Here is a 12,008-nt window from a genome sequence, read left to right as displayed (position 1 = left end):
ATATATATATATATATATATACACACACACATGTGTGTGTGTGTGTGTATTTGGTAATATGAGTTTTAAAGAAATAAATTATATATTAATATATAAACATAAGCATGAAAATAAGCAAAAACTTAAGTGAAAATTATGTTTTAGTATGTGCAAACCTACGTATACATGGTGTGTGTGTGTAGAGCTTTTGGCTACAATTTTCTATGTATTACCTTACAACATGTAACTAGTAAGAACGCTGAGAGCAAAGAGAGGTGGCGTCTGAGTGCACGTATTTATTTATACATTAAGTCTACCACCATAGGGTGTTCCAGAGAAGACTCACTGCTTACCAATTCTCTGAGTTATTAGAGCAGCAGCAGGCGGGGGCGTTACACTTGATGCATGTTTGGGAAATGCTCCTATGTGTCACAAGAGCATCAGGATGAACAAGTCGGATACCACCAGTCTATTAGCATAGAAATACTGAGTCCCTGCAGGAGCGATGCAAGGTTTGTTGGCCCCACTGTCCTGGTATTTAAGGAATATTGCAGCTCTTTCCTAAAAGCTTAATAGGTTTTTGTTTTGTTTTGTTTTGTTTTGTTTTGTTTTTGAGACAGATTTTCATGTAGTCCAGTGTCTTAGTTACTTTTTATTGCCATGATAAAACACCATGGCCCAGTCAATTTATAAACAACAACAACACAAGCCATTTAATTTGGCAACTCACAGTTCCAGACAGTTGTAGCCATGAGCATCTTGGTGGGGAGCATGGCCGCAAGCAGCAGGCTAGCTAAAATCTTACAATTGATCTGTAAGCAGTAGGCAGAGAGTAAGCTGAGAATGGACTTTTGAAACCTCACAGCCCAGACCCTCAGTGGCATGTCTCCTCCAACAAGGCCATAACTTCCAATTCTTCCCAAACACTGGGAACCAAACATTCAAATATATGAGCCTGTGGGGGCCATCCTCATTCAGACCCAGGCGAGCCTGTGGCTGTCTATGAAACTAACCATGAACTTTTGATCTTTTGGGCTCCTTTCCGAATTAGAGGTGTATGCCACACCTTTGTGTGTGTGCTTACATGTGAAGCATGTTCCGCATGTGGAAGGAAGCTAGAGGACAACCTTAGACGTTGTTTCTCAGAAGCCATCCACATTGTCTTTTGAGATAGGGTCTTTCACTGGCCCAGAGCCCTCTGACCAAATTTGACTAGCTGGCTAGAGAGCCTCTGAGATCCTCTTTTTTTTGTTTTTATCTACCCCAATGCTGGGAATTTTTTTGTTTTGTTTTCCAGATAGGGTTTCTCTGTGTAGCCCTGGTTGTCCTGGAACTCTCTCTATAGACCAGGCTGGCCTTGAACTCAGAAATCTGCCTGCCTCTGCCTCCCAAGTGCTGGGATTAAAGGTGTGCACCACCACCACCCGGCCAATGCTGGGATTTTGAGTTCACACTACCACACCTGACTTGTCTATGTGAATTGATGTAGTATGTGTTTGTGTATGCATGAGGTGTGCACATGTGGGCGGAAGGGAGAGGTCCCCACCCTGGTTTTTGAGACAGAACCTGGAGCTCTCTGACTTGGCAAGGTTAGCTAGCCAGCCAGTGTCAGACATCATCTTCCTGCCTCCTCAGCACGGGGACCAGATACAAGCTGTAGCATCGGATTTGTTAGGGACAAACTCAAGTCCTCACACTTGTATGGCAATAGCTTTCCCAGCTGAGCCATCTCCCTAGCCCCAGCTTTTCATTTTAATTTTTAATTTGGATTATGAGTCTCTAACTTGGGTCTTCATGCTTGCATGCACATCTTTTAGTGACTGAGCTGTCTCCCCTGCCCCTAAGCCTGGTCTTTTGCAGTGCTAGGGACCAAACCGAAAGCTTCTTGCATGCTAGAAACCCACCGTTAGCCACAGAGCTATGCGTTCGGCTTGGTTTTGGGAGAATTGTCTGCTTTCTGTTGTTTTCAATTGTCTAACTAGACAAAAGCAGGAGAGGGTTGTACATTCAGGATGGTGGCCACTGTTGTAGGTTTTAGAGCTGGAACTGTGCCCTTAGGAGATGGGTAGAGTTAGAGATCAATGTCGATGGTGTATCTTGGCTGCCATTTGGCTGGCTCAGTTGTTTTTGTCATCACCTAAGAGAAAATTGATATACTTTACATTTTATTTTTAGGATGGAAGAGCAGCCTGTTTGCTCCTACTTGGAAAAGATTCTTTCTAAAAACATGGAACTGATGGAAAAGAAGCTTATGGACCACATTGATGAGAGGATCTATCAGCTCCAGGAACACATAGATGCTAAAATGGCTTTGTTAGTGGACTTGCTGCGAGGCCCCAACTCCCCACCCCCAGGGATGCCTCTAAGACACTATGACTCCAGAGAAAGACTTTCCAACGGGGAAAGATAAGCTATGCACACACTGCTATTGCAGATATTTATTATATATTTATTACAAAGCCAGAATCCAAAAAGGTTGTGAAAATGGAGTCTTTAATGTTCTTTGAAGGACCGTTGTCTTACATGAAGTGACCTCTGTGCTTGTTTGCATTGCGCTTGTTACTGTAAATCCAGGGCTGTGCGCCAGCAGCTATCCTGATACAGTCGTAAGTTATTCTGCTTGCTATAGTTTTCACTATTACAGAAATGTATACTTGTGTTGCTCAACTGTTTCAGATGTTTAAGGAGTTCTAATGCACTTCGTTAGCTTGTATTGTATATTACATGTGTTTGAAGTGGATTTTTTATTTATACAGATACCTGTAAAATATATAGTCTCAGGAGTGTGAAAAGTAATAGTAAGATATTCGATTTTTTTTTTTTCTAATTAATTTTGGAAGTTGGAGACTTGGGCTCTCTCTCATTCAGATCACCAGTTTCCACTTCCTGTTGTTTGAGGTGAACGTGTGCCGTATTTGACCGTTTGAGATAGTTTACACAGTGGGGGGAGTGCTGCTTGTTCATTACAGTGCAGCTGGAGATTGCTCGTTTCAGTCTTAGCATTTCACATTTGGTGCTGTGGGTTAGGTGAAATGGAAGGCAGTTCTCTTCTGTAACTGACAGGGACTTCTCCCAGAGGCCTTTCTAGCATGTATAGAGTGTGACATTCTGAGAATCTAAAATGAGGGTTAAGCTGTGAATCCAGGGCACTGCAGTTCCCAGCCGACTAAGTTTTCATCAGAATTTTACTGTTATATTTGTGTTGCTGATACAGCTGTGCCTAAAGAGATTGCTCTGAAGACCACCAGTGAATAGAATTCTTTTCAGCTAATTTGATTACGTTGTTTCTTCTTTTTTTAAGGGGGATATTTTGTACTTGTCCAGTATTTTGACAAACTATTGATTTTGATCATACAGCCAAGATGACACAGCATGTAGGACACACCACACTTTGGCCATCTTTGGTGGGCCAAGGTTGGGATGGATGGTCACACCACGTGTAGATGTAAGATGTCATATCCTGAGTAAGAAGAGAGCCAGTCATGCACGGCTCTAGTCCGTGGTAGTTGTGGCTCCTTCTTAACTAGCAGAGTACCACCCTTGACTTAGTAGTGCCCTCTGGCCCATGAGTCATCAGACCCAGGGGCTCCTCGGGTCTGCAGGATGGGACGGAACCTAAGTGAAGGCCTTGAAACTGTCTTCATGTCCACCTGACACACCTTTCCTGCTACATCTCCATGGCCGAGAATCCCTGAGTTCTCACCTGATCCTTGTGAACTAGGGACTGAGCAGGTAGCAGGAAATAGCCAATGGGAAGAACTTACAGAAAAACCAGAAGTATAAAAGATGGGAACACATTTCATAAACCATACATTGTCTGTCAGAGAGTAACATGGACCCCGAAGAATTATAACCCTCCAGGAAATCCTGTGTTAGGTTGGGAATAGCCTGAAGCCCACAACTAGGACAGCCTCCTGCCAGGAAAGACGGCTCACAGTCTGAGGAGCTCTTTCACCGTTAGGTGAAATACGTTAGGTGAACACATACATACTTGTTTCCTGGCTTTTGTTTCATCTTTTCTGTAGATTGTATCACTGCTATAGGAAAAGTGGGGAGAAAGGAACATCTCCCTACCCCAACCCTCCCCAGTTCTGACTAAAACTATAAACAAACCCATTTCCTTTCTCTCGATTTTTTTTTTTTTCTAAAGAAGTGGCTAGTACCAGAATCTCCAGATTCAGATAACAGCTTGATATGGGATCCATAAGTGTCAAATTGGGCTTTGTGTTGAAAAAGAAAAACTCTTAATTGTGGTCACCATGCTTGATCTTGGGGCTGTGCACCCTGACATGTCAAGTGGTCTTAGTCAAAAATAGCCGAGCTTTTCCTCTACCACCATCGTTGTCGTTGAAGCACAATTAAAGAATAAAAACTAGATTGGCTATCTCAAAGCTAGTTCGTATGGAACTAAAACACAACTCACTTATTTTTGTCAATTTTGACCCATCTGGAATAAGCTAAAACCCAAACAATATGGGTATACCTGTGAAGGGTTTTTTTGTTTTTTTTGTTTTTTTTTTTTTTTCTTAATTAAATCCTTTAAATAGGGAAAACCCACTTTTAATTTGAATCTTTCCAGGTGGGAAGATACACATTTAATTCAAATCTTTTGAGGTAAGAGGATCTACCTTTAATCTGGGGCACCTCTTCTGGTGGCAGCCTATATGAAGGACATAGAATGGGGGAAACTTGCTCTTCTGCCTGCTTGTTCTCTCTCTCAATGGCAGGTCCATTTCATCACTGGCAGTAGAGCCTGCTTCTTTGGGATTCTTGTATATACTGAAGACCAGCTGAATCATCTAGCCTTGTGAACTGAACAACTACTGGATTCTTGGGCCTTCCGTTGGTAGACAGCCATTGTCAGACTAGCTGGACCACAGCCTGTAAGCTATTCTAATAAGTCAATATATATAACATAACATAATGTAATATATACTTATATATTTATATTTTTTTTTAATATTTTTATTTTATATAAATTTGTTATATGTATATAAATTTATTTTATATGATGGTCAGGAACTTGGAAAGAACATGACTGGAAATTTTGTCAGACATCTGGGGAAGAAGTCTATGGATAGGTATGGATAGATCGATCCAGATGGATGACATCTGGGGAAGAAGTCTATGGATAGATAATTGATCCAGATGGATGAAGGGTACGATGATTACTTGTGTCCCGTGTAAATGTTCATCCAAAAGTGACTGCGGCAGAGAACGTCAGTAATGAAATAAGATGACCTGTTCTGAGGACAGTCAGCCTCTTTCGACCCAGCTATCTCTGTAATTGCCCAGTGGGCACATGAACAGAGTGACCACAGTGGCAGAGATGGAGGTTATGTACGGGCTCAACAACATAAATTTCCACTCACTGAAGCTAACGTTGGCTATGGCTGCTGATGCTGAGTGCCAGATCTGTCAAGAGCAGAGACCAACACTGAGCCCCAGATATGGCACCATTCCCTGGGATAACTAAGCAGCTATCTGATGGCAGGTTGACTTCACTGGACTAGTACTCCTTCCTGGGGTAGATACGTATTCTGTTTGTGGAATTGCCTTTCCTGCACAGTATTGCTTCTGACCCAGGAACTCGCTTCATAGCCAGAGAAGTACGACAGTGGGCCCACAATCATGGAATCCTCCAGCCTCATAATACTCTCCACCTTCCTGAAGCAGCTGCCCTGATAGAAAGATAGAATGGCCTTTTGAAGACACAGTCCCAGTGCTAATTAGGTGGCCGCAGCCTGGGACACGGGCTGGGTTCTCTAGAAAGCAGTGTATGCTTTAAATCAGTGTTCAGTATAAGGTACAGTTTCTCCCATAGCCAGGACCTATAGTTCCAGGAATCAAGAGGTTGAAAAGGCAATAGTTCTTCTACTCACTGTCACCGCTAGTGACCCATTAGGAAAACTTTTGCCCCTTTTTCCTGTGACCTTAAGTTTTGCTGGCCTGGAAGTTTTGGTCCCAGATCAGATCTGGAAGCATTCCTACCAGGAGCCACTAATAAACATTCCATTGAACTGGAAGCTCAGACTTCCCCCTGGGCTTCCGATGCCCTTAAGCCAAGGCTAAGAAAGGAATGACAGTGTTAGGAGGGGTGACTGATCCAGATTACCAAGGGGACATTGGATTCTTCTTCACAATTGAGATAAAAAAGATGTTTGGAGCCGCAAGAGGTCTTGAGGGTTTCTCTTGCTTATTACCGTGTGTTATGATTAAAGTTAATGGGAAACTACAACAATATAATCCAGGTAGGATGACAAAGGGCACGGACCCTTCAGCAATGAAGGTAACGGGTCATTCTGAGAAAAGAGCCAAGACCTGCTGAGGTGCTTGCTTGAAGGTGGAGGAAACACAGAATGGGTAATAGAGGAAGATACTTAAAAATACCAGCTAAGGCCACATGATCAGTTGCACAAGTGGCTTATAATTGGCATGAGTGTTTCTGTCATACTTTGTTAAGAATGTGTTGGTACAATTATTTTTCTTTCCTCAATGTGTTTATCATGTAATGTAACATCAATTAAGAGGATATCAGGTTAAAATATTTAAGTTTGAGAGACTAAAAATATCCCTCAATGGACCTTGCCACCTATTCTCAAACTTAAGTATTTGCAGTTGCATGAGGGATAGTTATATCATGTTAGGTGTAATTATGAACTGGCTAAATAGATAAGGCCTTTGTGATTGTACGTGGGGTAGTTATGTCAGGTAAGGTATAATTATGGCCTGGTTATTCTCATTTGGGATTTAAGGATGACGTGAGAAGATATAATTGTGTGTCAAATTGAGAAGGAGGGGACTTACAATGTCTGTTCTTGGTTGTCAACTTGACTACACCTGAAGTTGACTAAAACCCAAGCAGCTGGCTACACCTAAGAGGAATTTTTTCTTTAATCATTTGAAGTGGAAGACCTACTTTTAATCTGGGCACACTCTCTGGTGGCAGCATATATAAAGGATACTTGCTCATAGCCTGCCTGCTCTCAATCGTGCTGGCAAGTCCATTCCTTCACTGGCATTAGAGCCAACTTCTTTGGGATTCTGGTGTGTACTGAAGACCAGCTGAGACATCCAGCCTCATGGACTGAGCAATTACTGGATTCTTGGAGATTCCATTGGTAGACAGCCATTGTTAGACTAGTTGGATTGTATTCATTCTATAAGTTCTATTCCTTTAGCTAATACAGCGACTATTCGTGTTTAGTCTGGCCTGTTAGGGCCTGTGCAGCCCAGAGCAGTGGGCCTCCCCTTAATTCTTAGCACCCTGTGATGGTTAGTACTGGTTGTCAGCAGGGTCTAGAATCATTTGGAAGACAACCTTTGGGTGTGTGTACCTGTGAGGGGATTACTACACTGGGTTAAGGTGGGAACACCAACCCCACATGTGGGTGGCTGGGGGAGGAGAAAGCAAGCTGGGCACCAGCATTCCTCTCCCTCGCTTCCTGACTAAGGGCACTGTGTTGCCAGCTGCCTCATGCACCTGCCACCGGATTATCCCAGAGCACTGCACCCTAAACCTGTGAAGGCAGAACAAACCTTCCTTCCTGTTTTACTATCAGGAATTGGTCTCAGCACTGAGAAAAGTAACCATTTTGGACTTGAATTTGGCAACGTGGTAACAGATTTGTCAACCTGATCCTGGGAATTTAGACTCACCAAACCTTCAAGTGTTTTATTTACTGTTACTATATACTTACTGGTAAGAATTTTTAAAATGGTGCTCTTTTTAATATTTAATAAATAGAACTTAGAAAATACCTGCTTTCAGTAATAAAGTTTGGGCTAAGTAAATTATGACATATCCATAAAAATTCTCATATTGCTGATAAAAATATTTTTTGAGAGCTAAAACATGGCTCACTAGTTAGGAGGTCTTGCTACACTTCTAGATGACTGAAGTTTGGTTTCTAGCACCCGTGCCAGGTAGCTCCCAACTGTAACTCCAGCTCTAAGAGAGCCACCAACCCTCTTCCCGCCTCTGAGCACTTCTCAGAGATGAAGAAACCTTGGAATTCTTGATCCTAAGTAGGATGTCTCAGTCAATTTCCTCCCCTCACATGTGGCTTAGGGAAGCCTACAGAAAAGAGCCAGAGACAATGAAGGACAGCGAGTGAACAGTACCTTCTATGCACAGCAGAGTCGGCACACATACGAACTCACAGAGATGGTGGCAGACAAAGGGCCGACGTAGGTTTGGGGTTTCGGCATTTAAGTGCAAATGGACACAAGCCCACATTCCTGACTGAGCAGCTCTCTCCAGTTGATAACAACTTGCAAGTAAAATATTAGTATTCTCTAATGGGGTCTCACTGTGTATACAAGCCATTCTTCAGGCCGGGCCCCAAAGTAGACGGCCAACACAAAATGAGCTCAGTGGTGCTTTTGGAGGGCATTTTGTTTGTTTGCTCTCACAACATGTTGTCTGAAGTTTCTTTTTTTCTTTTTCTTACACTACAGGACTTTGCTTATACATTATGCTTCCGGCTCTGAAATGTGTCGGGGATTTCCGTGTTGCCAGTGTGTGTTGCAGGTGTGTGTGTCTCTGTCTGTGTGTGCTGCTTTTGCATATTCTTTGTCTCTGTTTTTCTTTTCATCTGCCTTATTCAAGTTTCTTTATCATTTTATTATTTTTTCTCTTTTCTTTAGGTGCCCGTTTGTTTTTTAATGTAGGAGAGCAAGAAAGGATGTGGACTTGGGGAGGTGGGGAGGTGGGGAGGATCCGGGAGGAGTAGGAGGAAATGGAACTAAAATCGGAATGGATTGTATGAAAAAAAATCCGTCTTCAGTTAAAGTAAAGCTTTAACTACAGTACAGTAAAAAAAAAAAAGAAAAAAAGGGAGGAAGAAAACAGGAGCATCGTGGAACAAATCCAGGCAGAAGTGAGCATGGAAAAAGTCATCTCACTTAGAGGAATGCGCTTTCTCTTTGGGCACAGGAAGTTTCAGTCTTAAACCTAACCCTAAAAAACTTTTAAAATTATTTTAGAAATTAAGCAAAATGATATCCCATCTTTAAAACTGCCTATATGCCCTCTTTGCTTACATTGCAACATAGTATTACAGGCTAGTTGCCTCAAATCTCAGAATGAGCAAAAAATTTAGAATAAAGGACATTCATAACCATTACCATCACCAGTTAAAGTTACAGGAGTATTTTGATTATTGTGTGCTTATATAAAGTACATAAATACCATATTAGATAGTAAATAAGAGTATAAACATTACAGAAATTGACTTGAAAAATAAAACATTCTACTAAGAAGGAAATGCTGTTTGTGAAGATTTTTGTGTCCACCATTGCCATGTCAGAGTCCCTCATTTGTGACACAATAGCAAGGTGGCAGGGAGCCAACATCCTTATAGATGCTACAGTCGTCACAACACGGGAGGTTACGACAAGTCTCAGCAATAATGGGCTTGGCCCGGATGATCTTCTCATTGGGGTCCTTGCATGGATCAATACAGCATTCAGGCTCCTTTGCGAGTCTTAAGAAAAGACACAAAACAAGCTTAGAATTTCCCTTCTCAGTGAGCTTCTTACGATTATGAGGGGCTTTGTGAGAAAGGCCAGGGTTGGAGCCCATCATACATGTGACACCAGCCCTGGGTTAAAGCTCTCTGCTCCTTTCCCATCTTTTCCTCTCCTACAATTGCTATGCATGTGAAACCCGGATTCCATCACAAGTAAAGAGAGTGAATTGTGCCCCAGGGGCTCCTACAGGCCCAGGAGGTGTGGGGATGATAGAGAAGGCACAGCAGTTGGCTGGGCCCAGCTCTGGCCCCTACAATCAAGTCCCTAGCAAGGGACATCATGACAGCCAGTTTTTCTCATACTTAAAGCTTCTCTCCCAAACTTAACACCATCGCGTGTCTGACCTACATCCCTGTCAGCTGTCCTCCACTTTATTCTCTTGCCCCATGTCACTTTCCTCAAAGTCACTGGCACTGTGGGAACATGAGAGCTCCCAGTGAGCGGAGAAGAGCTCACTATGGCCAAGCTCTGTGTGAATAGGAGGCAGCTCATCCCCAGGGCATCCTCTGGCTTCTTCAGTCCACAGTGCTGAGGATAGAAAGGCTGCCCAGCCAGGGCCCTGATAAGTAGCTGAAGGTTAACTCCATCTAAATGACAGAAAAGCGACGCTGGCACCCATGCTGTCCAGGCTAAGAGCAGCCAACTTAGGAGCTCACAGCCCCAAGCTAGAAGAAGAACCCTCAAACTTCTGTGCCCACCTGCCTTCACTCTCAAACCTGACAGTGGCTCTTGACTTTCCCCTACAAGTGGCCAATGCAATAAGAAGTGACCCTGTTCCAGCAGAGAGCCCCAGTGTTGTCCCCTCTGACTCCCAAGACTCACTTCAGGGCCTTGGATATTTTCTGGTAAAGACAGAAGACAAGCGTTATCAGCATGATTGCAGCAATCAGCAAAGTGCTAGCGATGCCGATCATAACCTTCGTCCTCAAGTCGAACATCTTTCACACCTGACAAAGAAGTTCAGACAGCTGGAGTGGCTTCACTCCCAAAGAGCCACTTAGCCACCTCCCTCCCCCTACTTTCTTCAGTGAAGATGACTTATGGAACCCTGCAGGCGGGCCCAAGCTGACCTCAAGTGAGTAAGAGGGTTTATTTGTGGTTAAAAAGGGACTTGAATGTAGAATCTATTTATTAGGCAGTGAGAGGCCCTTGTAGAACAACCAAGCCTTCACTGGGACCCCCATCCCCAGCCCTCACCCCCACATAAGCCTTCTGAAGTGTGCATACAGTCATTCAAGTACATTGGGCTAGACCGTTACGGTCTTCAAAATATTATTGAGCAAAACTGCTTAGAATGTACAAATCTATTCTGAAAGTAGTGCTTTTAATGAGGGGTGGGTGAGGGGAACCCAGAAAACAGACAAACTAATCCTCTCTCAGGATTTAAAAGATTCTGAAGGCTTCCAGCCAACCCCTTGACAGAGGCTAGCACAAACCATGAACCAGCTTTCTCAGGAGTCCCTTTGGGTGCAGCCTGTCTTCTAGCAGGCTGTGTTTCTCCCTATTAATCCTCCCACAGAATCATCTTTTTCAGGAATAAGCAATATTCTTAGTCTACCATCTGAAGCTGGGGGCCAGCAAGCCCAGAAAGGACAGGAAACAATCTGACTACAAACATACTTTTGATACTTTGATAGTCATCTGTCCAGCATTAAGGATAATTATTTAAACACACACACACACACACACACACACACACACACACACACACACACCACCTCAAAATCAAACAACAAAAAAGCAGGTTTTGGAATAGGATGTTTCAGAAACTTTTGAGTTTCTCAAACCTGTGACTTGAGAAAGGATCTAAGCAGACATACCTGTTAGATCACTTAAGATACAGGCTGATGTGCCTCTCTGTTGGAGGTCTCAGGGCTGCCAGGGCTGCCAGAATGTCACAGCCCCAAACCAGCCTGTGTGACATCAACTCGCAGCCCCACCTCAGAATTCCAAATTCTATGTCTAAGCACATTTCTTGTTCCAAGAAATATAAGTACTATTTGGGATCATTTAAAGTCTACCGTTTGAGAGTCTGCTAATCAAAAGCTAGTTAACTTTCAATTATTTAAAAAGACAGTGGCGGATCAAGGTTTTTAAACATCCTTACATTTAAAGCCATTCAGGATTGGCAGTGTTTCAACTGACCAGTGAAACAACATGAAGCTGTTCACTATTAAGATTCAAGCACACATTCAGTGACACTGGTAGAGGCTCACCCTTCATGGTTGAACAGCTACAAAGTTAGGAAACCTATTTTAGGCAGATTTGTATTGTATGATTTTTTTTTCTTGTCTTATTTTTTCAAGCTCCATTTATTTATTTATTTATTTACTTACTTACTTATTTATTACTTACTAATTTTAATCTAAGGTGACCTCAGAGAAAGTCCCATACCCCCTACTAGGATACTTACCTCTGAGGCTTTGTTCAGATGCAGATTTCTTCTCAGGAACAAAAGTTATTTCTCTGATGAGAAAGTTCAGTTTCCAGAGGGA

At 42.8% G+C, this 12,008-nt stretch overlaps 2 protein-coding genes across 4 annotated transcripts in view; one reads left to right on the top strand and one right to left on the bottom strand.

Moving 5' to 3' along the window:
- C7H10orf88 (chromosome 7 C10orf88 homolog) overlaps positions 1 to 4,795 on the top strand; it is a 20,942-nt gene extending 16,147 nt beyond the window's left edge. For 2 of the 3 annotated variants that reach the window (XR_002378380.2, XM_021167829.2), the window contains exon 6: positions 2,155 to 3,250. Coding sequence is in view for 1 of the 3 variants with exons in the window: in XM_021167829.2 (XP_021023488.1) it covers positions 2,155 to 2,389 (235 nt within the window). In the remaining 2 variants the exon portion in view is untranslated. Of the gene's footprint in view, positions 1 to 2,154; positions 3,251 to 4,706 lie in introns of those variants that run through there. The other variant, XR_003837241.1, reaches the window with a different exon arrangement.
- Positions 4,796 to 9,249: 4,454 nt separating this feature from the next.
- Positions 9,250 to 11,418, bottom strand: LOC110299260 (protein FAM24A). Its single transcript, XM_021168913.1, has 3 exons — positions 11,334 to 11,418; positions 10,336 to 10,460; positions 9,250 to 9,467 (listed from the first exon to the last, which is right to left on the bottom strand). The coding sequence occupies exons 2-3, from the start codon at positions 10,449 to 10,451 to the stop codon at positions 9,287 to 9,289; spliced, it is 297 nt and encodes a 98-aa protein (XP_021024572.1). The 5' UTR covers positions 10,452 to 10,460; positions 11,334 to 11,418; the 3' UTR covers positions 9,250 to 9,286.
- Between the last annotated feature and the right edge of the window lie 590 nt (positions 11,419 to 12,008).

The sequence above is a fragment of the Mus caroli genome, chromosome 7 (genome assembly GCF_900094665.2).
Source record: "Mus caroli chromosome 7, CAROLI_EIJ_v1.1, whole genome shotgun sequence".
Lineage (NCBI taxonomy): Eukaryota > Metazoa > Chordata > Mammalia > Rodentia > Muridae > Mus > Mus caroli.
This window is presented reverse-complemented; position numbering and strand designations above follow the sequence as displayed.